At 36.4% G+C, this 26,925-nt stretch overlaps 1 protein-coding gene across 3 annotated transcripts in view; it reads right to left on the bottom strand.

The window, feature by feature from the left end:
• LOC131076206 (ABC transporter F family member 5) overlaps positions 1-26,925 on the bottom strand; it is a 162,478-nt gene that overhangs the window by 99,022 nt on the left and 36,531 nt on the right. For all 3 annotated transcript variants that reach the window (XM_058013286.2, XM_058013276.2, XM_058013267.2), the window contains exons 3-5: positions 21,216-21,356; positions 20,924-21,103; positions 18,263-18,418 (exon numbers count right to left, since the gene is read on the bottom strand). In XM_058013286.2, the coding sequence (XP_057869269.1) occupies positions 18,263-18,418; positions 20,924-21,103; positions 21,216-21,356 (477 nt within the window). The remainder of the gene's footprint in view (positions 1-18,262; positions 18,419-20,923; positions 21,104-21,215; positions 21,357-26,925) is intronic.

The following is a 26,925-nucleotide window of genomic DNA, read 5'->3' as shown; positions in this document are numbered from 1 at the left end:
AGGTTCCAATATTAATTTACCTTCATAATCAAGTGGTGGTAATTCCTTCAAAGGCACAATCTGCTGTCCAAGAGCTTTCTTGAGGCATGAAACATGAAATGTATTGTGAATTCTGTTGTTGGGCAGTAATTCTAATTCGTATGCGACCTGTCCCACCTTCCTCACCACTGGATAAGGACCATAGAAGCATAATTTCAACTTTTCTGCTCCACTTCCCTTAATGGATGACTGTTTGTAGGGCTGCAACCTTAAAAATACCATGTCACCTACTTCAAATGATCTTCCGCCGGTGCCGATTGGAATGTCCCCTTCTAGACTAAGTCAGGAAATAGGGACAATTACTTTAATTCTTCACACTTTCATTATTAAATTCTTGCAATTGAACCATGATATGAGCAATCACTTGCTATATCTGAAATGTATAATAATCTATATGCTAAAAGTGAATTCTAATGATATGCAATAATTCTCGCTAGTTCGATGGGGCAATATGGCTATGCAACTGAGGTGATACGAACTGCTTAATCTGACTTGACATCTGAAATATGCAATTACTGGTAAAATAATAACCCCTATAGCAATCCCATTGCTTGCAACCAGTAGTGTTGTATGTGATGTAGAATTATTTTGTTGCAACCGGCTTGTGCCTTCTTATATCTTGATGGTGAATACGACAGGGGGCATTTCCAAAAGGTACAACCATTCATTAATTCTTCTTTTCATATGCTAATCGCGCCTTTCCAAAATGATCATTGTTTACTTATCATGCCTCTTTAATTTAATTCAGCTGTTCTCTAATTAGTGTTTGCTAAATACTAATTAATCTTCTTTATTAATTGGATTCTCAATGCTTACTTAGTTGATATCGTTCCTTAATATATAGACCGGTATTGAACACAATGAAAATGATCAAAACACTATCTCTACTCGCTGCCACTGAATCACGATAATCTTTATTATCATGTAATGTTCCTTCAAATTCGTCATTCTTCATAAATCATAATAGCTTATTAATCATTTCCTTCATTATTATTTGGTCATTGATTTAGACTTTGATGCATCCACATAACTTAATCCGGATATAACATCGTGCCTCTTCATTAATATTAATTCCCATGTATATTCGCTGCTATTGGATGACAACAATAATTGTTTATGTTGTTGATTTCTTATCATTGATTCGTCCTTCTTCCTTTGTCTTCTTAAACAGATTGAACGTAATCTTTGTATTAGTTATATCAACACCACTTGATTTAAGTCACAACTATAACTTACTCGGTTACAATTGATATGTTAATTGCAGTCTCAATCTTCTATCATCATGATTCCTTTAAGCAACTATTTAGTTGCTCAATGCTAATATTGACTACTTGATGTTGAGTTGGCAGCTTAATTTGTGATACTTGCGATAAGCTCTATAGGGAGTACGTAGCTTCCCCATGAATTTCCTTCATTATTTCCTACATGCTTATGTAAATTATGTTTATAGTTTATAATAAATTATACTATAATATTAATTAATTTTTATTTGAATATTTCAAGAATATTATTAGTAATAAAAAATAAATATTAATTAAATAATAATATTTAATAAATAAATAAATTTCAAATAATTATTCATTGGTAATTATTATATTAATTAATAATAATAATTGATATATATATAACGATCAAGGAGGGGACATGACACCGATCGGCGTACATCTTCTATTGATTCTAAGCACGCTACAAGTTTTCCTTGAGGGCCACCAAAATATCCTTGCTTTGCTGCACCACATCTTTAGCACTAGGTACTCTACTATCCATAAAGATCAAATCCACAAAAGAAGTAGCATCGTAACCATAGAGTGCTTTGAAAGGGGACATCCCAATGGATAAATGATGAGTGGTATTGTAGCAATACTCCCCAAAATGTGTAATATCCCTTGCCAATTCTGACCTCAAAATGCTGATTAGAGGCTCAAGGAATATTGTCAAACACTTTGCATACAAACTCTTTACTTGTTGTTTCTATATTTCAGTCTGATAATGATTGCTTGAAATGATGTCAAATGTGATTTAAATGCTTTCAAATGGTTACTAAGATGTCTAGGCAAAGAACCATAATACAAATGCAATTCTTTTTGTCTTTTTGAATGCATATAGATGACCCACACAATGTAAATATGCACCTACAGCAGCTAGACATTAATACAAACAGTTGACATGCAAACTAAATATGAGAGAGACAACTCCTGACATTCAAACTCCTTGTGACTACAATGATATTAGAATGCAATGAGATTGCATACAAACTAAAATGACAAGCAAAAAACCAAGACTCTTGGCTTACAATGATGTATCCAATGCAAGTACCAAACTGATATAAATGTGCATCTACAGCTGCTTAAGAACAGCGACTAATACAACTGTAAATGATGCCAACTACACTAGAAAAACATGAAAGAACCTAATGTAAAGAAATTCTTATGATTGATGAAGATGTGGCAGATCCTTGTGCAAAGAATGGAGTCTCTTGAAGCCAAATTATGCCTCTCATGCAGCTGCCCCTGTTCTAGCATGAACTTCTGATATAAAGTCGTAGCAGCAAAAATGAAGATCTTCAACAATGTCTTCTTTCAATGTATTTAAATCTACAAAAGATATTCTCTAAAAACCCCTTGAAGATTTTGAAAGAAATGTAAATCTTATCCAATGAAGCACCAACTGGACCTATGTATGAAGCCCACAGTCAAGCAATGATTCAGCTGGTCTTTCACAGCCTCAAAATTGCATAAACACTGAAGAGATTTCGTTCTCCAATGCTGAAGTTGCCTGAAACCCTAGGTCTCAATGCACAACACCCAAAAGCAAAGACAAATGATCATCAATAATCAGTTTGATTTGCTTTTTGAAACATTTTATATCCTCTCAGCTCTTAAATGCCTTTAATTCCCTTTTAAAATCCACTTTAGGGTTTTAATAAAACTTTATAATAACTTATCAAAATGGTTTGTTTTCCTTTTGTTTTCTTTGGGTTTTGGTTTTCAGCCTTTGGTGCTGGTTTCCCTTGAGCTTATCCACTCAAGTGGTTTTGCTTAGGTTTAGGGGTTTTGGAGTGGCCTAAATTGTTTGGAGTTCCTGTTTGTGGGTGGGGTGATGATGTTGTTTTCCACGCCTAGTCGATTGTTCTAAGTCATTCAGATCTCTTAGGAGAAGTTATGGTTGGTAAAAACTTTACATCTTGCTTCAGCGCCATTGGAATCTCCAAACCCATAGTAGGTTTCATTGCCTACGAGCCAAAGGAATTGACGGAAATGAAATGAAATAGCAAAAGAAAAGAAAGATAAAAAAAGTGAAAAGAAATATCAAAATATTGGCTTTGGGAATGTGCGGATAACTCCACCGGGGCTATGGATGCCTGGCTGGCAGTGGAGCAATATTTGTGGAATTCCAAAGGCAACCTCGTTGGAGCTATGGACGCTTGACTGGCAACGAGGCAATGTCCCAAATGCTTTTGAAGTATAGATACCTTTTAGCCTACCATGACTAATTCTAGGAGTCTGGATGGTCTTGTGAGATGGAATTAATGCATATGCACACACTTATGCAATATCAGATGAACGTGCTTTAATCTGCGTTTTGCCCTAAAGTGTTTTTCAGCACTTCACCCGTGGATTGAATTTTGTCTTTGAAATGTTCGGGAACATTTATTTGGGTGGGGACATTTATTTGTTGTGACGTTTTCACACATCACCCCATTGCAAATGGAGACCCCCTACTTTTTAGGCCCTTCCAATCTTTTGGCTTTGTTTTTTGGGTCTTTTTGCAACAGTCTTGTCAGTCTCTCTGCTTTGCAAGTGTTTGAGGGCCATATTGGTCAAGTATGCCTTTCGTTTGAGCAAATACGGCTAAGTCTAGGACTCGTTTTGTGAATTTTAGGGTTTTTGCCTTCTGTCCTAGATTTTAGGGGTTTCTGTTAGGATTTTGGGAAAACTAAACATACAACTGGAATCCGGACCCTTAAGGAACCTCCCAGTAAAATTTGAGCCCAAACAAAGCAACTTTCTATTTTTAGAAAGTCCCTATTTTTTAGGGATTTTTCCAAGTCCCGGAATGTCCTAAATTTTAGGAGGATCCCTAAAAAATAGGGATGTTGAAAAGAAGACATGGAAAATTCACAAAACAATGAATTCCTTCCTCAGGAGGAATTTCCACCCCAGCCTTGTGGAGGGCGCCAGAATGAAGAGTGCATGGGGAAACAGGCAAATTGCAAGTCCTTGACCAAAGCATTTTAGCACCCAAATGAGAGGAGGAGCGCCAGATAGAGGGATGCAAGGAATCCATGGAATTGAAAGAATTCCCCACCAAGTGTAAAATGTCGCCCAAGAACACAGGAGTGCACTAAAATGATCTTCTCATGGACAGTGCACAAAGAGATGAATTCCTTCATCGGGGAAGAATTGCACCCAAGAAGAAGAAATTCCAAGAAAGGTGAAAAATTGACTAAGTGTTTGAAATTTCTTCCTTCAGGACATAGTTCTTGGAAATCATGAAAATTGGCTAAGGTATGAAGAATTTCCTTCCTCAGGGTAAGGAACAAATTTCTTTCCAAAGGAGAATTCCTCCACAACAAGAAATCACATCCAAGGATGAATTGAAGATAAAATTTCTAAGGCAAGGAAGGAATCAGGGATGAACTAAACAAGAAATTACCCCCCCCCACAGGAAAAATTTGAAAAATCCATTCTCGGGCATCAAATTACATCCAAATTTCAAAAGTTTACAAATTTGGATTCGTTGGAGAATTCTTTTCCTCCTAGACTTTAAACCCTAATTTCTACAAAATTCCTAAAAAATAGGAGATGTTGAAAAATCATTGAAAATCTTTTCCAGAGCAAGGCAAGTTCAAAAACTTCAAGAAAATACTTCCAGAGTTAGAGATTCTCCCTCTTGTAGTTTTTCTCTTTCCAGGGCTTTTTCCACCAAGTGGCAGCCGAGTCAACAGACGCTGAATTAATGAAACATCTCTTTGCATGCAGCCGTCACATTTATGGCATTATGATAGATTCCTTCTACATGCAGCCGTCACGTTCAGGAGATGATGGTGCATTTATGGCATCATGGGCAATTTTTGCATGAGGGCACATTCATTGCATAGTGAGCACTTTTTGAATGTAATGGTTAATTAATGCTTTATGGGCGCCATTTCTAGCAGGATTGTAATTAATTGTATATGGGCATGATGGGCTATTAATTACCAATTCCCACCTTGTTGCACCTTGAGTGGGAATCTTCTGGGGTGAACCCTAATTAGGGTTTGCATGGCCTGAGGCCTATATAAAGGGGTGACCCCCTCATTTGTAAAGAGGAGGGAGCCTTGTATGAAATTGTTGCAATAAGTTTTGAAATAATAACAGTGAAACATTGTTCTCTGATGGTGTCCACTTAAGTTATTTTTTCAAAGCTTGCATGGTTTCACCTCCCTCACTTAGAGTAGAAGTAGTATAGTGCTTTGATTTCAATGGAGAATGTAATGGTGTTTGATGAATTTCCATGGTTCATACTTTTTGCATCTTGCTGCTTGTAAGTTGCAGTGTAAAGTTAGCCTGAACCCCCTAAATTTGTGTTAAGTTCAATTGTAGATGGTCGTTTGGATTGCACTATTTTTGGGTATTCAAATGCACTTTCTCGATTTGAAAATCCTCTAGCATCCCCAGAAGATTGCATCGGTTCTTGCGGAGTTGTGGTTGACCTTGGCGAAGCAGAGCTTGGTTTATTTGGAATTTGTCCACCAAAGCACTATTCATTGATATCGTTGCCCTTAAGAGTAGATTTAGATCCTTCTAAACCCTTTCCCTTTTACTTTCAGTTCATTCTAGTCCGTTTGAAACAGCAGCATCGCAAAATTGCCATATCCGATGATGGAGTTTCAGCCACAACAAAGAAGTGAAAGAATGATGCAAACGTAAGGCCCCTTGGATTACCAGCAAACACATCAGCCAACTGAGTCATGTCCGTAGCATAAAGGAACCTTGGAGTCGATTGTTTGAACTTCTTGCAATCTTAGCATGCAATCGCACTTTGATCAAGAGAGAGTGAAGTGACCGTTAGGCAACTTTATTCTGTGTTTGACGCTGTCATAAAAAACACGTCAATAGAATTAGCGCTAGAAGGAGGGCTGATCGCGATGAATTCTGAACAGTTGAACTCCAAATCATATCAATTCATATTTGCGAGGAGTAATCTTAAGGATTTTTTTTTACCCTCCTATCGCAGCCAACAGAATTGGCGCTAGAAGGAGGGCCTGATCGCGATGAATTCCTGAATAGTTGAACTCCAAATCATATCAATTCATATTTGGGAGGAGTAATCTTAAGGAGTTTTTTTTACCCTCCTCTGCAGTCAACAGAATTGGCGCTAGAAGGAGGGGCCTGATCGCGAAATTCAATTTGGTTGGAACTAGCATGAGCTTTCAAGTGCAGAATCAGAGATATGTTAGATCTCTTATATGTCAGAAAATCCCAAAAAATCAGAAAATTGAAAATTAAAAAAAAAAAAGATTTCTCAATGGAGCAAGAAGTTGATACCCTTCAACTATGGTGGAGACTGAATGCACAGTTACATCCACGGAGTTTGTCCGAATTCACATCAAGGAATAGTTGTAGAATTCATAACACTGGCTGACACAATGAGATGCATTGTTTAACATTTCTGTCAAGGATGGAATTAGCCTTGCAAGGGAAAGTTTCCGTTTCAGAAGTACATGAGCCCGTTAAACCGGTGAAAGTGGAACCCGAAGCTTCAATTGCTGAAAATGAATTTTTCATGAGGTTCAAGGAGATGGTTAAGAAAGGATTAAGTATTGAGAAAGACTTGTGCATAGAAGGCATCTTGCTCCCATGTTGGTGTAGGATTCACAATACCACTCATTCTGAAGTCACATGTCCATCATGCAGGGAAGTTATTCACCAAGCTAAGATGCGAAATGCTCACCTTCAACCAATTGACTTAGCATCAAATGAAGGAGGTATTACTGCAACATCTTGTAGTGAAGAAAGCACGATTGAGCGAGACAATCAACACAATTCAGTCAAGAGAAAATTTGCATACCTTATGCTGAGGAAAGAAACACCCACTGAAGTGGAGGTTGAGAAAGTGATGGAAGATGTTCAAACAAATGAAAGCAATGTTTCCACAGTCAAGCAAGAAGAGATGCTCCTTGATGAAGAAGTTCGTTCGTGCATGCTCCAGATGGAAGAAATGATAAGCAACTCGAGGCAAGAAGGAATATGTGATAGTCAGTGGGTCGTTGAGATGGAAGTAGAGTATGAAATGTAGGTGGGGTCGGTGCTTGAACCTCTACTTAAGATCCAAGAAGAATTGTTAAAAGAAATTGAGATACGTGAGATGCCGATTGAGGAACAAGTTGCCATGATAGAAGTGAAGAATGAAGAGCAATTCAGGTTGGGCTCAACTCGTTATCAAATATTTCCAAGTTCCCATTCAAATCCAGTTCGCACCACAGTTTGCTCGACATTGAATGTGATCCCAATCTGCATATTTCAAATGCAAGTGGGATGATACACCACCAGCTTCGACCTCCTGATGAAGCAGTGGATGACATGCCAGAATTCTCGGCCATGCACAAAAACCACCAGGTTGTCTCTTTCCTTGCTCCTGAATTTGAAAGCTATGAATTTGATAAAGGAGATTTAGGAAGAAGAACTTGCTTATGGATCGATCATGGTCTCGATGAGTTGCCACAATTGTTAATCTTTCCTGAAGTTTTGTTTAAGTTTGAGAGTTGCATTATGAAAGATTGCTTTTTTGAGTTTAAAGATAAACCGGCAAGGCTTCGAACCATGATTGATGCCCTATTGCTCCCGCACAGCCTAAGAAATCATGTTAGGAGTTGTATATATTTAGGTCCTGTGAGTATTGTCCGTTCGAAATTTTTGTTTCTATTAGATTAGGCTTCCTTGTTGTTTGTTTGTTTGTTTGTTTGTTTGTTCCCCTTTGTGGGTTTTGGCTTTCCTTTGGTTATTCAAATGTACTTTCTCGATTTGAAAATCCTCTAGCATCCCCAGAAGATTGCACCGGTTCTTGTGGAGTTGGAGTTGATCTTGGCGAAGCAGAGCTTGGTTTATTTGGAATTTGTCCGCCAAAGCACTATTCATTGATATCGTTGCCCTTAAGAGTAGATTTAGATCCTTCTAAACCCTTTCCCTTTTACTTTCAGTTCATTTTAGTCCGTTTGAAGCAGCAGCATCGCAAAATTGCCATATCTGATGATGGAGTTCCAACCACAACAAAGAAGTGAAAGAATGATGCAAACGTAAGGCACCTTGGATTACCAGCAAACACATCAGCCAACTGAGTCACGTCCGTAGCATAAAGGAACCTTGGCATCGATTGTTTGAACTTCTTGCAATCTTAGCATGTAATCGCACTTTGATCAAGAGAGAGTGAAGTGACTGTTAGGCAACTTTATTTTGTGTTTGACATAGTCATAAAAAACACGTCAACAGGTCGATCCCTTCATTTGGTGCAAACAAAATAATATAAAGTATATATATATTAATAATCACTTATATCTCCCTTGAAATCAGTACTTTATATCATTCCTCATATGCACTTTAGAATTTGAATTTATAATCATTAAATGTTGTTTTATAATAAAGTCAAATAAAGTCATTAAATGCTCTCACTTTATAATTTGACTTTATGATATTAAATCCCCTTTAATTATAAAGTCACATGAAATCGATATAATATTCCCTTTAAATAATTAATTATTATTAAAATAACACTTTAATAATAATTAAATGTCATAACTCCATTAATAACCATTATTTAATGATTCTGACTTCATCTCTAGCTAGCCCACTGCTCCCATTGTCAATCTGGATGTCTTACTAAAAATAGTAAGGGTCCCTCTCTAACATCCACTGACTTACTATAAATAATAAGTCCCTCAAAACGAAACTAGAAACCTCTGAATATCAATGCCTCGGAACAAATGAAAGATCTGGTAAGAGACACTTAAAAACGGCCACCTGAAGAGCTCCAAAACTCCCAAATTGGACCCTCTAATCCACCATACTAGCCTACGAGGGTCAAAATAATAAGCTAACCCCTCGAACTTTGATGCTCACAAAAATGGGGACATTATAAAATGTAACCATTTAACCCATGTTGTTTGTTGGCTTGTAACATAATTCCTCAAGTAGCCCTCAATCCATTTATTCACTACTTCAGTTTGCTCATCCATTTGTGGATGATAGCAAGTTCTGGGTGTTAACTCTGTCCTTGTCAAACGAAAGAGTTCTTGCCTAAACAAACTGATGAATTTGTTGTCCCTGTCGCTTACAAATGTTTATGGCAAACCATGAAGCCTGAAAAATCTCTTTAAAAAACAAATTTGTGATGCAAAGGAAGGACTAACATCAATCAACATACAAGATATACTTAAATAAATTCAAGTTGCATTCCAGTTACACCACTTGGATACATTGCTTCTCTGGTCTATTTCACATATGTCATCTAAACTTCAGCAAGGACATACAATATTGGCCTAATCAAGGCCTCTCACTATGGATTTTGATGGTATACAAGTCATCATTACATCAAACAACTCAACAATGTATTATTTTGTTAATCCTTCGTGACAACATTTACTATGACAAGACACACAAAATATCCATATCTTTCCCAAATGATCAAATAATCAAAATTCCTTTGTAGGAGCCTTGTGTAGAAATGTAAAGAAGACTCTCGCCAAGTTTGAGCCTTTTGGGATGATGCAATACAAAGACTTAGTTTTCTTAATTGCTTGCTGGAAACCCTAGTTTTATCACAAACTTGTTCTCACCAAAAATGTCATAACTCATTCAAAACTTAATGAAATTGGATCAGATCAAAAGGAAATGAAACAAGACTCATTTATCCACCTTTTCCCATTGGTTTCAGACCGTTATTGTACAGTACCAATCTGTACCATACGTTTCTTTCAGACTATTACAGGAAAAATCAATCATTCAGGACAATTTGTACCAAAAATGACATAACTTTTACAAATCCCAATTAAAATTGATGAGACCAATTGCAAATGGAAGTAGATTCACATAACTAACTTCTCCAACCAATTTCAGATCATTACATGAAAGATAAAATTCGAACAAACCAAGAGAACATTTTGCAACATGAGGAAAATCAGAAATATTGCACAACAATAAGGGTTTCTTCTTCTTCACAATCTCCAACAATCTCCAACCCTCTCCAAGCATGAAATTCGACCTTACAAAGCCTTTTTAAGGTATTTACAATAAATTCACAACTAATTTTTAACTTCCAACCATTCAACTTTCCCTCATATACAACCTAGGACTCTTCACATTCCATGTTTTTGCAACTGTTTTACAATATTTGCAAATGACTCAACTTTGATTCTTATGATCCAAACTAGATATGAAATGGTCATTGAGGACCTTATTACATGAAATAACATAAAACAAAACAAAATCCAGACTTTATACTCTTTGAAGCCTAATAAACCTAGGGTGCTCCTGGCATCAATCTGCCACCTAAGGTGCTTTAAATTCTAAAGATATAGCATGAAAGTGAGCATATTTTGTGAGCCTATCAACTACCACATATACAACCTAGGACTCTTCACATTCCATGTTTTTGCAACTATTTTACAATATTTGCAAAATGACTCAACTTTGATTCTTATGATCCAAACTAGATATGAAATGGTCATTGAGGACCTTATTACATGAAATAACATAAAACAAAACAAAATCCAGACTTTATACTCTTTGAAGCCTAATAAACCTAGGGTGCTCCTGCATCAATCTGCCACCTAAGGTGCTTTAAATTCTAAAGATATAGCATGAAAGTGAGCATATTTTGTGAGCCTATCAACTACCACATATAGACAGTCTTTACCTTGAACCTTTGGCAAACCTGTGATAAAATTCATTGATATACTTTCCCACTTCTGATTGGGAATGGGTAAAGGCTATAACAATCATGTTGGAAAAACATGTTCCACCTTGTTTTGATGGCTCTCCTTAGACTCCCTCACATGCTGCATTACATCTTTTTTCAGCCCTCTCCAACAAAAGTGTTCCCTTGCTTGTTTATATGTTTTGTAGAACTCCGGATGACCAACAAGGGAGTATCATGGCAAGCTTTAAGAATATTTTCCTTCATTTTGGATTCAAGTGTGATGTACACACACGCCTTGTGAAGAATCAACTCATTTGCTTCCTTGAACCTGTCATCTTGCACTTTCCTTTCCAAAATGTCAATAGCAAATGGATCCTTTACATAATCAGCTGTAATGAATGACTTCCAATCAGCAGAAATATATCGATAATAGAATGTAAGTGTGGCTTCCTAGATAAGGCATCAGCAACAATATTGCTACTCCCTTTCACATTCTCAATATCAAAGTCATAGGCTTGAATTGTACTTACCTTGCTGCCTATCATTCAAATCTCTTTGATTGAGGAAATAATTCAGACTACTATGATCAGTCTTAACCAAAAACTTGTTGCAAACCAAAAATCTAGTCAAAGCGTGTATTATAGCCAACATTTCTTTGTCATAAATTGAGAACTTATGCTTAGCCTCATTGAGTTTTCTACTCTCATAAGCGATAGGGTGTTAATTTTGCATTAGAATAGCTCCTATCCCTTCATCAAGAGCATCGCATTCTAAAACAAAAGGGAATGAGAAATCTGGAATTGCTAAAACCGGGCATAAACTCATTACCTCCTTGAGTTTATCAAAGGCTTGTTGAGCTAATGGAGTCCATGCAAATGTTCGTTTCTTGGTCAAGTTGGTTAGGGAGCAGCTAGCTGAGAAAACCCACTTACAAACCTTCTATAGTAGTTGCATAATCCCACAAACCCTCTCAGCTGCATTAGATTGCTTGGCCTAGGCCAATCTTGAATGGCCTTGATCTTCTCCTCATCTACCCTTACTCCATGCTCGCTGATTTTAAAACCCAAATACAAAATTTCTTGTAACCCAAATTCACGTGGATGCTTTGGCATAAAAGGACTCTTGTTCTAAGATACTCAAAACCTCATCCAAATGTTTTAAATGATCTTCCAAGGTTTTACTATAGACTAAGATGTCATCAAAGAAGACCAAAACAAATTTCCTCAATTGTTGAATGAAAACCTGATTCATACAAGATTGGAATGTTGCTGGAGCATTTGTTAGACCGAAATGCATTACCAGAAATTCATAGTGTCCATAATGACACCTAAATGTTGTCTTGTGCACATCCTCATCCCTAACCTTGATTTGGCGGTATCCCGAATGCAAATCAATCTTAGAAAAGTACCTTGCTCCATGAAGCTCATCAATCAATTCATCAATTTTTGTTATTGGATAATAGTTCTTGATAGTCCTCTTGTTGAGAGCTCAATAGTCAATACACATCCTCATAGCTCTATCTTTCTTCTTAACCAGCACTACAGAAGATGCAAAGGGGCTAGAACTAGGCCTGATATGCCCCATATCCAGCAATTCTTTGATTGCCTTTCCAATTTCCTCCTTGTATACCTTTGGATGGCAGTAGGGAGTGATCATTACCGGTTTTGCTCCTTCCTCAAGTTCAATGATATGCTGAAAACCTCTGCTAGGGAAGCAAACCAAGGGGTATGTCTTTGAATACATTACCATGCTTGTCCAAAATAGATTGGATTTGCACATTAGTAGATCCTTCTCTCCTCACAACATTTGTATTGGTGATGATACACTCAACTGCCCATGTTGCTTGTCCCTTATGAAAGACCCTTTCCAATCTCTTAGCTGATATCTCCATTGTCCCTTTGCTAGATAATCCACGTAATACTACCCTTCTTCCATTGTGTTGGAAATATTTTTCCATTTTCTGATGGCTGGTCTCTTACTTGTCTATTGCGTGCAACCATTGACACCCCAAGACTACTTTAACTTATAATCTCCCATTGTCAACTCCATTCAAGGTACCTTCTGAGTGCAAGATAAAACAGTCCCACTAGCTACTTTTACACCAAATCCTTTAATTGGAATTGTATTTAGGCCCATTCTCCTTACCACTTCTTCATTAAAATAGTTGTATGTGGCTCCACTATCAATAAAGACGATTACTTTCTGACCTTTCAATACTCCTTTAATGCAGAATGCACTATATTGTGGTTCTCCCGTGAGGGCAGCAAGAGTGCCGCCTGCAGATTCTTCAACATTTCTTGCCTCATTTTCAGAATCAGTCTCATTACCTTCAGCCTCTTCATTAGAAATCACTTCAATATAATGTATATGCCCCTTTCCTAAGCAACGATGCCCTCATTGCCACGGTTCTTTACATTGGAAACACAACTTCTTTCTCCTCAACTCGTTCTTGGATACATCAAGGGACTTAGGCTTGTCTGATGGTATTTTGGCCATTACAGTATTATTTTGAAAGGGTTTTTTGAGCAGTACAAGGGGTGTTGTTTTTCTAATATTAGCATTGTTCCATACCACTAATTCTTCCATATTGATGCCCCTTGCAGTAGCTGCTTGAAGTGTGACTGGATTAAAAGCCCTGGTCAGACCCTTGAGGGTTTCAGCTAGTCCTTCCACAAAGAGCACAACAAGCCTCTTATATGATACATCAGGCACCATCATAGAAAGTTTTTGAAACTCGTCACATAATCCTCCACCTTGCCTTCCTGTTTCAATTGTGCTAATTCTCAGAAGTAAATTTTAGGATCTTTCCTATCAAACCTTTTTGTTAATCACTAACCAAACTCCTCCATGGTCATTACGGAATCATGTCCTTGAGTCACCATACCATGGTACCACCATTCATGCTCTATACCCTTCCAAATGAAAGTAGCAAACTTGAGAGCCTCTTCCTCAAGCATGGCATTCAGAGAGAAGTAGGTGTCAAGTTTCTACAACCATGGCCTTGCTAATGTCTCACTTGCCCCATCAAAGTTAGGGATAGTAATAATCTTCCCTAAGCGATGCTAGATATCCTTTCTATCTTTATACCCTTTCCTCCTAGGGCTACTTCTCAATTTGAGACCACAATATTCTACAAATGTCATAATAAACCTGACAGCTTCACTCGGAGAGTGATATTCAGCATGGAGATGGTCTATTTCATTGATTTGATCCGACTGTTTTGCATTAGTCTCCTCGGTTGTTAGGAACTTTGCTCTAAATGATCTAGTATTGGCTAGGGTTTTCCCACCATCTGGGCTATCTTTTCTCCAACAGAGTAGCTGCTTTCACCCTTATCATTAACTGGCTTGTCATTGGTCAATTGTTGCTTAAAGTCTTTCAATAACTGAGCCACTTCCTTGAGAGTCTAAGACACATTGGCCTGCATTTCTTCAAACTTCCTGAAGAAAGCCCTAGCTTCTTCATCTAGGTCAACCATTACAAATTCTTTCTCCTTTCTCTCTGTAGATATCTCTACTCTCGATCACTCATTCAACATTCAACAATATCCACAAGCTAGTAAGATTGAAGCTCTGATACCACTAAAAGATGCCTGGTCCTCAAATATGCTCAGATTATACAAAAACTTGATTTGCCAAAAGTATTTTTTTCCCAGAGAAAATAAGTTCCATGCCATAATAGTTATTTAATTTATTGAAGAAAGAACATGAAACAACTTTCAAATATAACTCTTTTATTGAAGTTTGATAGAGTCCTTTACATATGATTTAGGAAGCCTTCACAGTGTGATAGAGTCACCTCTATTATCCATGCGAGCTCCTACAAGACCTCCAATATTGTTTGTTCTGATATAAGTCCCTACGGCTGAATCTGATATTCAATATCTGCCATGGCAGGCTCAATCGATCATTATCAGACTTGCCTTGTCGAAGACAAAGGGCAGAGTATGATAATGTTGTTTCCACCCAGTGCATCTCCCTACCATGTGCGATGTATCCACACCTATCCTTCAAAACTGACCTCTTCTGAATCGTATCAATCTGGAAACATGGCAGAATTTGTTGTGAATATACTTGAATGTTTGAATAGCTTGGAAAGACAATTATCTAGGGTAAGGGCTACGTCCCAACCTGATAAGAGAATTCTAGATTGGCGTCCAGGTCTCTTGTGTGCACACCAGCCACAAAATCGTTCTCCAAGCATGATCACCTTTCACACCCAGTATGCCTTATAAAGGCTTGTGTGCCGAGGTAAGGAGAGCCCACACAAGTCAGTTGACAAAACATCCCAAAAGAACATAAAAACGACATAGGGAAAAAGTATTTATTTAATACATTATTTAATAAATTCACCTGACCAATTATTTATTTAGAAAAGACAAAGTCAAAAATAAAAAAATCAGATTTTATAGAACACCGCATGGGAGGCCAACTAGGCCCTTGGAATCGGGATCATGACACACACCCCACAATAGGGAAAAGTATTTATTTAATATATTCACCTAACCAATTATTTATTTAGAAAAACCAAAGTCAAAAATAAAATAATCAGATTTTATAGAACATCGTGTGGGAGGCCAACTAGGCCCTTGACACACACTCCCTTTACAAAAATGTCAACTATTTTGTGGAGAAATCTCTAGCCACACCCACATGCAAGGCAATAACTAGCAGCAAGCTCCAATCCAGGATCCAATGACATTCAACCTATTGCAATCACACACAATGAACAAGTAAAGTCACCCTCACCCTCCTCATAACCTTCATTGCTCAAGAGAAGTGGATGATGTTCTGTACTCTTTATTTGGGAATCTTCATGTACACATTGTATGGATGTTTTAAGACTTATGTTTCTTTCTAACAAAGCATGTGTATGATACAGAAGCTTTTCTGTACTAACGGCTAGCTGTTTTCTTATGTTTTTCTATTTCATTGTATTTGCGTAGAGTTCCTTCATGATCTACTCTTCTGTCTGCTGATCTTGGACTTCACAAAGCCAGTTGAATCTTTTGATAAACCTTTTCTTTGTAATTATTTTGTTATATTAATACAAAGTTTTACTTTTATAATAAAAGGGTTAAGTTAATGATCCTGTTAAAGAGAACCTTTAATCCTCCTCTCTTCGGTTTGAACGAATGCCACATTGGTCATATTGACATTAGAATTATTTGGGGCAGTACTGCATGCCCTAAAATTACAGTTAGCAAGTCTATTTAATCAGAAGGGGCACCACACTTGCCTGTTAGATATGTTGTTATTTTTTTGCTGTCTTGGAGGTGTAAAAGGTCCTTGCATGGGCACTTATGGAAGATCTTATTAAGATCTAGTGTTCAGAGGGGATGCTCACTCAAGACACTCAACAGTTTTTATGTACTCAATGGTAGCAAAGTTTAAGTGTATCATATGGAGTACTTGTACGAGCCCTACATGGTCGCCATGTTGATTAGTGGAAGTGGTGATGTAGCAGTAATTGTCATGTCACAGATGGCATGGATGGGGCCTTTGGTTTTGGTGCTCAGCATGCATGTTACTACTTGCCATGTATATAATTAATTTATGAAATATCTAAATCCTCTAATTTTCCTTATCAAAAGAATAGCATTGTCAAGGATGATAGTCAACACCTGTTAAGGTTGTCAATTAAGCTTAGGAGTGAGATGTAGCAAGCTTGCCATGGAAATTAATCCAATTAAGTCATTTGAATCGAACCATTTGCTCAGCAATAATGATGAATTATTTCATACAAATTTATCTTCATATTTTAAAACATGCACAGCTATTTGACAAATTAGACAGTTTGCTGTGATGCATGAAAGTAGATGATTCTAAAAGTTGCTGAATGAGTCCAACTAATCAAGAGAGCTCATTTCTTATGCTAATATAGGAAACTTGTAAATAAGCACACCTCACAAACAGATCATATCAACAACACACCAAAAAAACATAACAAGAGTGAAGTTAGACTTTTTGACATCCTATTCTTGATGATTGACCATGGAGTGTGATCCAAAAAATTTATTTCAAAAAATCTATAAACAGTTACAGCCAGAAGTAATTCAAGCAGTATCATGGACTGTGGAAATATCATGTCTATAAAGAACAATAATTTCCAGATAGGCCAACTGAACAAAAGTAGCCAAAGCATGGAAAACCCCTAAAATACCAATTATGGGACTCCACATATCTAGAATAACATTTTCCAAGGTCAAGGAGTTAGCTTAAATAAGCATAATTATAAATAATATTAGAATAATATCTGTTTAATTAATTAGTTAATGGTCAATAATGTAATGTATTGTACATATTAGGTAGTTTCTTTTTATGTCTTTAGTTTACAATTGTTTCTTAATAGAAACATCGTCTCTGTGAATGCTATATGTACACTTCTATTCTTTTAATAAAATCATTGCATTCCGTAACATGGTATCAAAGCGGGAACACAAAAAAAAATTCATCAAAAATTTTTCAATAAATTTTGGAAAAAATCTTTGAAAAGTTTTTTTTCAGTAAAGATCATTTTTTTTTCTAGATCATCTTTTTTCCTGGCTTCTCCTGAAATTCATGTGAGTTTTTGTGATCGTTGGAGCTCCTCATGGGTTTTCTGCTTCTGGAGTGTTGAAATCACGGATTCTTTCACATCGGTTTTTTTCACCTTCCAGACCCGCAACAGTTCCTCTAACTCCCACGACTGTCATTTTTTGGTCGTTCTGTTCGCATAGAAGCCCGTGTTAGCTCTGTATTTCTGCACAACCTTTGTTCGTGCTCACGTCTGCCTGCGACGGACATTTGTTGCCAACAGATTTTTCAGAAAAAAAAGGGGTTGCACCCATTTTTTAATTGGATTGAGGTGATGAGGATAATGAGAATGGAGTCTTGATGACATTTTAGTTTATGTAAAGCTCAAGCCTTGATGTATAATGTATGTAAAAAGAAAGAGAAACCAAAGGTTCTATATCAAACTTCAACAAAAGACTATAGCATGTCAAATGTGAATTGAAGTGCAAGCCCCTCATCCATCAGCAAATAAGCTACTTTCCAATTGCCACAGATAGAATTCAAGAGCTTCAATCTAGTCCTACTAAGACAAACTATAGAAAAAAAAATATTACATCAAAAACAACAAACTTTCTACAGATAATGCATATGATTTCTTCAGTTGTTGCGGCTAAAAAGTGTATAATGGGATGCAAAGATAGTTAATTTGAACCTACATTTATAGATTTAACTGAAGAAAGTATATCAAAAAATCTGAAAAAATGTCCACAGAATGATTCAAAGAAACTAATGTATCTGCACATTATAAAAATTGAAAGTCCAAATTTCCATACCTTTTCACCGCCACTCAAAAAAGCAACCTTTCTATTTAACATGTCTGCCTTGAAATTGCAGCGACCCAATAAGCCTTTTATATCATTAATTTTCCAATCTTCTGCAGCCATTTCAACTGTCTCCAGAACAGTCTTCTCTAAATCTAAAGCTTCTGCCTGCAACAATTCTAAAGACAATCAATTGCACATGCCATTGTTCATAACTTCATACAACACAACAAAGAGAAATGCATATTAAAGCACACATAGAAACACACTAAAATGAAATCTTATCAGACTTTGCCCTGAAATTCGAGCCATTCTCTTAACAAGCATCAGAAAGTTCACTAAAAATTACTTGTTAATAGGCTCAAGGTAAAACAGCACAAGAAATTGAACTGAGCCTCTATTATGCAACCTTTTTCATCATGCCTCAATAACTAGTAATAGTAAATACCTCTAAAGACAAAAACCAAATCATGACAGCAATAAAAAGGTGGGTGCATAAGATTAATTATGCCTCTAACGGCAAGAGAAAGGTGAGTGCATAAGCTTTTCATATCATGACAAAGATTCAAGCGATAAAGGAATGACTTAATGAGGTTATTACATTGACACGAAGCAAATATTATTGATGTGTTGTTAAAGCCTTTAAAATAATGTGTGATCAATGAATTTCCATAAATCTCGCCACTCTAGTTGCTAATAAAAAGGAGAGAGAATCATGCCACTTATACTCCAGAAAAAGAAAACCATAACACATGACCACTGCAGCTTACAGAAGAAACATAGGAACTCCTTTGCATTTACATTAAACAATCGTGTCATTTTTTGGTCATTTTTCCCATATAATTCCACAGAGATACAATATTTCATATACTCAATCTATTGAGGATCTGACAGCTCTGTCCAGTAAGTACTAAAGTTTAAATGTCATGTCTGTAACACCAGATATAACAATCAGCTCACATACAGGGCCATTGTATGTAGCAGAAAAAAAATATAGGATAGTCTTTGCAAAATACTTGTGATTAAAAAGGTTCAGAATTTTAGACTAAATTCAGAAGCCAGTAGGGAAACCAGTTGTTAGAAAACGAACGACATCCCAACTTAACAATCGGGCTTTATCAAACAATGAGAATCAAATTAAGCATTGATCCAATTAAAACTCGATTGATGTACCTGGCCACATATGTTTTTATATGCATGCTGGTAGATTTGGCATAATCCTTCATATAGATTATTGTAGGACCACTCCTTACATGCATATATATTATATTATGTTTTATCATTGGCATTGCAAAGGTTCTCATCATACTTGTGTTCAATAATGCAGAAAAGGAATCTAGTAAATTGACTTTAAATCATATTAACACTTAACACAAATAAATCACCTCTCTACAACAAGTTCAAAGGATGCAGCTTGCAGCAGTCTTAAGGTACAGAACAGAATCAGAAAAATGGACCTAGAAAGCCATGGCTTAATAAGTATGAGAAATTAAGCATAGAAAGAGACCTAGCTGACAAGAAGCCGACTGGCATACCCAGTCCGTCTACATCCACCAGCTGATTAAGGCCATTATGGATGAGATAGCCTGACATTAAATTGAGACAACCTGCACACATCAAACATCATTCTTTGGAAGAAATCCTATCATACAGGCCTGTGATAGATTCTTTTACTTTTCATGTTATTCATATGATAAATACAACATAGTGTAGTGGCACTATTTTCCAATCATGTTTTGCATCTTTTCCCTTCCTGATGAGGTTTTTGTAAGCTTGTGGTCGCTCATGACACACCCTACTAAAAAAAAGCATGATAAGAAGCAAGTGAGAAATGTTATTTCAAAAACAAAACAGAATAACTGTTATTTCTCATATAAGTCCTCATCCCCAGTATCTCATTCTCATGGAAGAAGAACTCCATTTGAGAATTGGTATAGAATTTTGTTCAACTCAAAATAAAATTGTTGAAGGCAGCCTTTGGAGAGCAGACATAGACTTCCTTGGCATGACAGGAGTAGGACATAACCCTAGAAGCATTTTGTGAGCACTTTGACATTTGGATCGATATTGGTGTCTGTCTACCCGGTTAACTATAATTTCATAACCTCAAGAAATGCATTCACGAATCTATGCTATTATCCCATTCTTTAGATTCCTTGTTTGACTGCAACCAGTGGGGAACATTCAAAGGAACTGAGATGATAGAAAGAAGAATTCCACTACCACATGCAATGTATTCATTTAAAACCAGCAAAAATTTACTCCATGATCCCTGACATTCAATGGGAAAAATTCCAAATCCTAACTTGGCTTTGAAGCCTACATAATTACATATATAACCTATATCCATTTTACTTGACCACAAATAGGTCAATATACTCACATATGATCATGCCAGCCAAGGATATTTTTCAATATGTAATAATAAAATGAACTCTTTGAGTTAACAATTAAAATCAATTAATTGGTCTTTTATCAAAGAACAGATGCACATGCACATATGCAGGATGGAGAAAGGATTAGCGAGCCAAAACAAAATAAGTCCCATTATATGAGAAAAGAGGTAAAGCATTAGACACTACCATTCAATTCTTTTAAAGAAAACAATGAAAAGGAAAAGAAATGTCCATCCTAAACAAATCTGAATAGCAAATAAAAATGTAGCAACATTACCTGATTTTGCTCGAAATAATTTGGGAAAACATTATGCTCCCCAAGACCAACTTGCCCATGAGTAGGCTCTTCGTAACCCATGATGACCCTCAATAATGTACTCTTCCCACATCCATTTGGACCAATGATGGCAATTTTTTCACCTCTTTCAATGAATAGGTTTGCTTTCTTAAATAGGACCTAAGTTCATACATCCAATTGGATGGATGAGAAAGAATACAAAAGCAAAAGAACTTCGAAAAGCTATGTTTTTAAAAAATGGATTGATGTACCAAGAAGAATAGCCACTCACTTTATCATCATACTCAAATCCCAAATTTTTTATCATGACCACAGTTTTTCCACTTCGTTCTCGTTCTGGGAACCTGAACTTCATTGACTTGCGATCAAATGGCTTCTCAATCTGCTGTTCATCCTGAAGCTTCTCCAATTTCTAAAATAAAAGAGAAATGTCAAATTAGTAGCAATCTCACAATAAAGTCCAAATGACAACAATGCAAACCTAGAGCAGACTAGATAAAATAGTCATAGTGTGCACTCTCGTATACAGCCAGCTTATATTTCAATCAGTCAGTCTGTTGAAATTTTGTGAAAAGAACTACTAAAATTATAAACGAAATGCAGAGATATTGAATGTTGATTATCAGCAGGACATTTATCTGCAAATATTTAACATGTTTACATTTGCTGCTCTAACGATTATTCATCTTCCCAAAGAAGCATCTTAAGATTGAAAACAAAATTTTGTAAAAACATTGCCTGAAAAAATATGTGAATGGTTTTTCATTGGATATCATAATATCATATTGTAATTATGTTCATACCCAAAATTGAATGTAAATGTTACACGAATTTATCTTAGGATTTTGATGTATAATATCTCTATTATAGACATCGTTCAGGTAAAATTTTAGGTAGTTGTCACATATAAATAGCATAAAAATTTAATATTGAACAATGTACTTGTTAACTCATCTATCAGGTGCTCTCTCAAGTTCAAAATAGTATCAGAGCCATAAAATAAAGATCTGTAAAGGCACAAGGTTGCATCTATTGAGGATCAAAGAAGAGGGGATTAGTAATTTCTAATTACAGATAAGGATTATTTACTTGATGTACTTAATGTCCTCCATGCCCATGTCTTAAAGATGGCATAGATTAACATTGAGAACCTAATCATTAATTACCCAGTAGGCAATTTTATGGGAGAGAATTTCACCAGGATTTGTTAGACTGCCATAAGTGTCCAATGCCACCATCAGATCCATGGAGGTGTATGACACTGCCAGAATTTGTATGTTTACTTGCATCAACTATTTAAGTAGGTCTTGCCACAACATGGAGCAAACATTTTCTCCTCAATGTCACGGCTAGCATTCCCCCAACTATAAGAAGTTCAACATAAAATTGATTTGAGTGAATTCCAGTAGTTAGTTATTAGCCTAATATATTTGATTTTCTAAACTCTCTCAGGTCAGATGCTTAATCTTCTTACCAAATGTTTGTTTAGTAATATATTGTATCAATAAATTTGAGTCCATTAAAAAAACGTATCATTCATCCATTTACATAATATAAAAATAAGCAAAAAGGACCAGATCTACAAACAGAAAGTAGCCTGTTTTCAGTAAAAGGAAAAAAAAAAGTTTTACCATGACTAATGCTTGTTTTCTAGTTTCTACCAAAGAGAATACTTGTCGATGGAGGAAGAACAGCAAAACATTTATTCAGAATGAAAACTGAAAATATGATCTTTTTCTCTGCTCGCAGTGGAATCTTTTAGAGCCACTAGCCAGATTATTATAAGAACAAAATTTAGAAGTAGCACCCATTACTGGGGAAACCAATTATCAAGAAAAGGAAAAACCCATTAGCAAGCTTCAAGGTGACAAACTAGCCATTTTGCTTTATAATGTTCAATTTACAAAGTGTAAGTGTGACTAAATTTAAGTAAAGCAGAAACAATCACTTTTTCTCTCATGGTTATGAATGCCTTATCTCCACATTACATCTTTACCTTTATTCTTATTTTAGCATGCTCTTCAGTGTTTAGTCTTCTTACAGATAAGTCGTATATATGGAAGAATCTATGTCAACAGAATTTGCCAGTATTCTGTAAGACGCATTCCCAACCCTCAGGGGCTGTTCCAAACATCCCAAACATTGTGGGAACGCAGAGAGGGCATCTCACATTTCTCCATTTCATCTGCATTTTTCTCTTGTCTCAGTGATGTTCCAGATTTGTTTTAATGCACCTGGGGCATTTCCTATTTTGTGGAAGGGGACAGGCACAGGAGAGGTGTACTTGCGGGCATCCTGACATCCCCATGAAATTGAAATCCCAATATATTGACAACATCTTGGCAAGCTACTAGTGTCAACCACGTCAAGTCATTTGAAACAACAGAAAGAAATGTATACAGTTCACCATTCATATTTCACTGTATCAATCTATTTTCAAGTTCAATTTCCAAGTTCTCAATGTTGAATGTTCACTGTTCAATGTAATAGATGTTAATATCATTTAAGTTTCATTCTTATAGATACATGGGGTGGGGGAACATAGAGAGGGGAAAGAAGGGGGGGGGGGGGGGGTGGTGTTGGGGAGGAGCAAGAGAGAGAGGTCGATAGATATTATCCCTTGGTCAGTTCATATCAATGTATATGGGGGCAGGGGATGGAGTGCAGAGGGAGGAAGGCAGGGAGGGAGGGGAGAGAAAGAGAGGGAGGTGGAAAGATATTAATACCTTGCTCAGTGAATATCATTTGAGTTTTATATCTTGTAGATACATGGAGGGAAGGTAGGGGAGCGCAGGCCAGAGAGAGAGAGAGAGAGATGGAGCTCCAAAGATACGCAAAATCATTTTCCATTCTTTCTCCATATCTTTTTAACAACAAAAGCAAGTAAAGAATTACAATAAGAAAAAAACAAAAAAGCAAAGAAGTTTTGGAACAATCATCCACCTCAAAGTGGAAGGTTATTATTGTTTTTTCATGAAAAATTTAAAGGGTAATCAGGTTTTAAAGGGCTCCTAAAACCCAGTTACAGCAAAAGATCAGCAGAAAAACAGCTGACAAAGAGCAAAACAGCAAAACAGTGAAACAGCAAACAACAAACAGATAAGCAGAAAACCCCACAACTCAGGAAGAAGGTTATATTGTAATTAGTTATTACTATGAAAGATTCATTAAATTTTATGGTAAAATATATTACTCATGGATTAGATCTTATTTGAACCTTTCTAACAACCATATTCACATTCTCTGACTGACAAATCTCATTTTTCACCATTATAAATTATATTTGTTGTTTTTGAGTTGTTCTCCATGTGAATGGCAATGGTTGTTCTCTAATCCAATGACATATAATGGTTTCTAGTGTACTTTTCTGTGTTCATATGTCCCCTTTTAGAAGGGCTCCTTCTCAATCATGGTTATTTATAGTTGTATGATAATAATTCACCATTACATGTTTGAAGTTAACTCCACACTTAGGGTAATTAGAGTTTCTGTGAAGATATTCACTTTTCCTTGATTTAATAATCTTACCAATTCAGTATGGACAGATGAGAGAGGGCCAAAAAGGTACCCTTGCATAAACCATTTGCAATAAATGCTACCTCAGCATGCATGTTCATTCATCAGACAACAATCATGTTTGTAATTGATACTTCCCAGACCAGAAACAAACTCATTTCTTAAAATTTTACAATATGCAGAAACAAAATAAGAAAAGTGGCAGCTTCTAATGGCACACATAAACATCTCTTTGACAAGATTTGAGCAAAACAGTTTGACCTGTCCATGCATATATTTGCAATAAACAACCTTGTTGAATACACAGCAAGAATATGTTGAAATCTCTAGATCTCTTCCAACTGCACAACATATTGCAGACACATAAAGTTGCCACTAATGTCAACAGTGACAGGGTCAAATCAAAAGTTCCCCTCTACATCAGCAAACATAAAACTTGCAGGTTATTGTTGATCTTGTCGGAGACAAGTTATAAAACTATCATCTGCAACTCAAGGCTACAAAATACCAATCGCCTGTGTATGTAGCAGTGCAGCTAGACAATTATATTGGTCTAGTATGGGATAAAAACAACAATTAATATATTTGAATCTCTACCACCTATAACATGTGGCATTTGTAAGCAAATACCCCTCCACATACCCTGTGCACTTAATATATACAAATCACAAGGGCTTACATTGGGTAGAATCAAAACATGGCCTAGGAACTTACAATACGCATTTAAAAGGGCTTAAACAAAGGACCACAATATACACTGAAAATACCAAAAGGCCATGGATTGATATTTCTGTTGAAAAAATCTAGCTATGACCCTCTGTGCTGTTCAGTTTATCAGCACAAACCTAGCACCTTTAAGAGTGTCAATGCTAGTTATTTCTTATGTCTCAATTCCCAAGTCATTGCATGATTGATATGTGCCCCACATGCACAGGGATCTATTCAGTATAAATAAATGAAACAGCTGATTGTGCAAATAATTGACAAGTACTAATGAAATTGGCAGATTAATAGTATCTAGTATAATATGGCCTGCTTTGTTTGTGCAGTTCCACAACATATTTCACCAATAAAAATACTATTCAATCTTAATGGAAATTGATTGATGAAGTTGCCATCCCATGTGTAGATTTATTTAAATATAATCCTTAAATAAGAAGTATAGTGTCGATGAATGCAAATAGCAATGAAAGGAAGCATGTATGAACAAGTAGAGAGCATAGAAAACAAATAACAATGAAAGAATCAACTGACATAGAGAAACCCAAATTGGGAGAAAAATCCAAAGAGTGAAAGATAACCTGCTCAAGCATCATCTCATGAGTTGCTATGATGGTTCAGTACCTTCAAGAGACCTCCATGGTCGTTTCTTGCACAATCAACAATGTCCAAACAGTATACAAGCCCTACAACTGTTTTCATAATGCCCTAATCACACTATCAATCCTCTAAGGCTCATTGGCTGAAGCAGTAATAGCTTAACTCAACCAATTTGCAAAGGAGCATTAAGGAAAAGATGGTTATTAAAATGACTTCTCTTGGAAACATATTAAGACAAAAAGTACTAAAGAAACATTGGAAGGGAGCCAAAAATCCTTCAATGACCAAAACTGAGGAATCTGGAATGCTTCAACTTCCCAAAATGCTGCACACTCTGTTTTCTTGTCCTCTCTGGCAGAGTTTTGGTCATGGTGACCCTGTTTCTGTTAATTATCTCTGCATTAGATGAGTTTGACTATGGTCCAATCGTCACCCATCCTATTTTTTTGCATGACATCAGCACCCTGGGTGTTAGGATCACTCAATGCACCTCTATCTTTATTTTGACCTGACAATTTAATCTATGCAACTCTATTTAGTTATGTTTCTTGCTAAATGAGTCATTAAGAGTGTGAAGTACAAGAGTAAGTCTTCAGGCAAACATTAGCGACAAGTTAGCAGTTTTCACTCTTTCAGTAACTTAACTGATCCATTTTTGGATCACACCTTCCCAATTAGAAAGCTTTTGAACCCAAAAGAACTAGGAATACATGAGGTGAGGGCCATACCCCACCTTTTCTCTTGGATACTAATTGTCTGCCTTACACAACTTTAGCTCCTCAGACCAACCTACCATGTTCCCTGAAACTATTGCCACAAACCTTCACTTTGCTTCTCATATGGATTAGTACACAGACAAGAAGTTGCACATTCAAAGCTTTTCTTAACTTTGAAAAGAAGTGAAGACATTTTATAACTAACACACCAGAGGAAACAAAGTACTTCATCATTTTCATAGTTGACTTGTCTAGCTCAAACCCATCTCCTTTAGACAAAGTCACAAGCATTTAATGCATTAAAAAAGTTCAAACAGGAGACATCAAATGAATGGAGTGAGAAGATCAAATTCTTAAAAGCAGGCAACGGGCGGAGAAAAGATCCCCAAGGATTTTAGCAGTCTCAATGGAATCAAAGAAGAACTAATT

This window comes from Cryptomeria japonica, chromosome 10 (assembly GCF_030272615.1).
Source record: "Cryptomeria japonica chromosome 10, Sugi_1.0, whole genome shotgun sequence".
Taxonomy (NCBI): Eukaryota; Viridiplantae; Streptophyta; class Pinopsida; order Cupressales; family Cupressaceae; genus Cryptomeria; species Cryptomeria japonica.
This window is presented reverse-complemented; position numbering and strand designations above follow the sequence as displayed.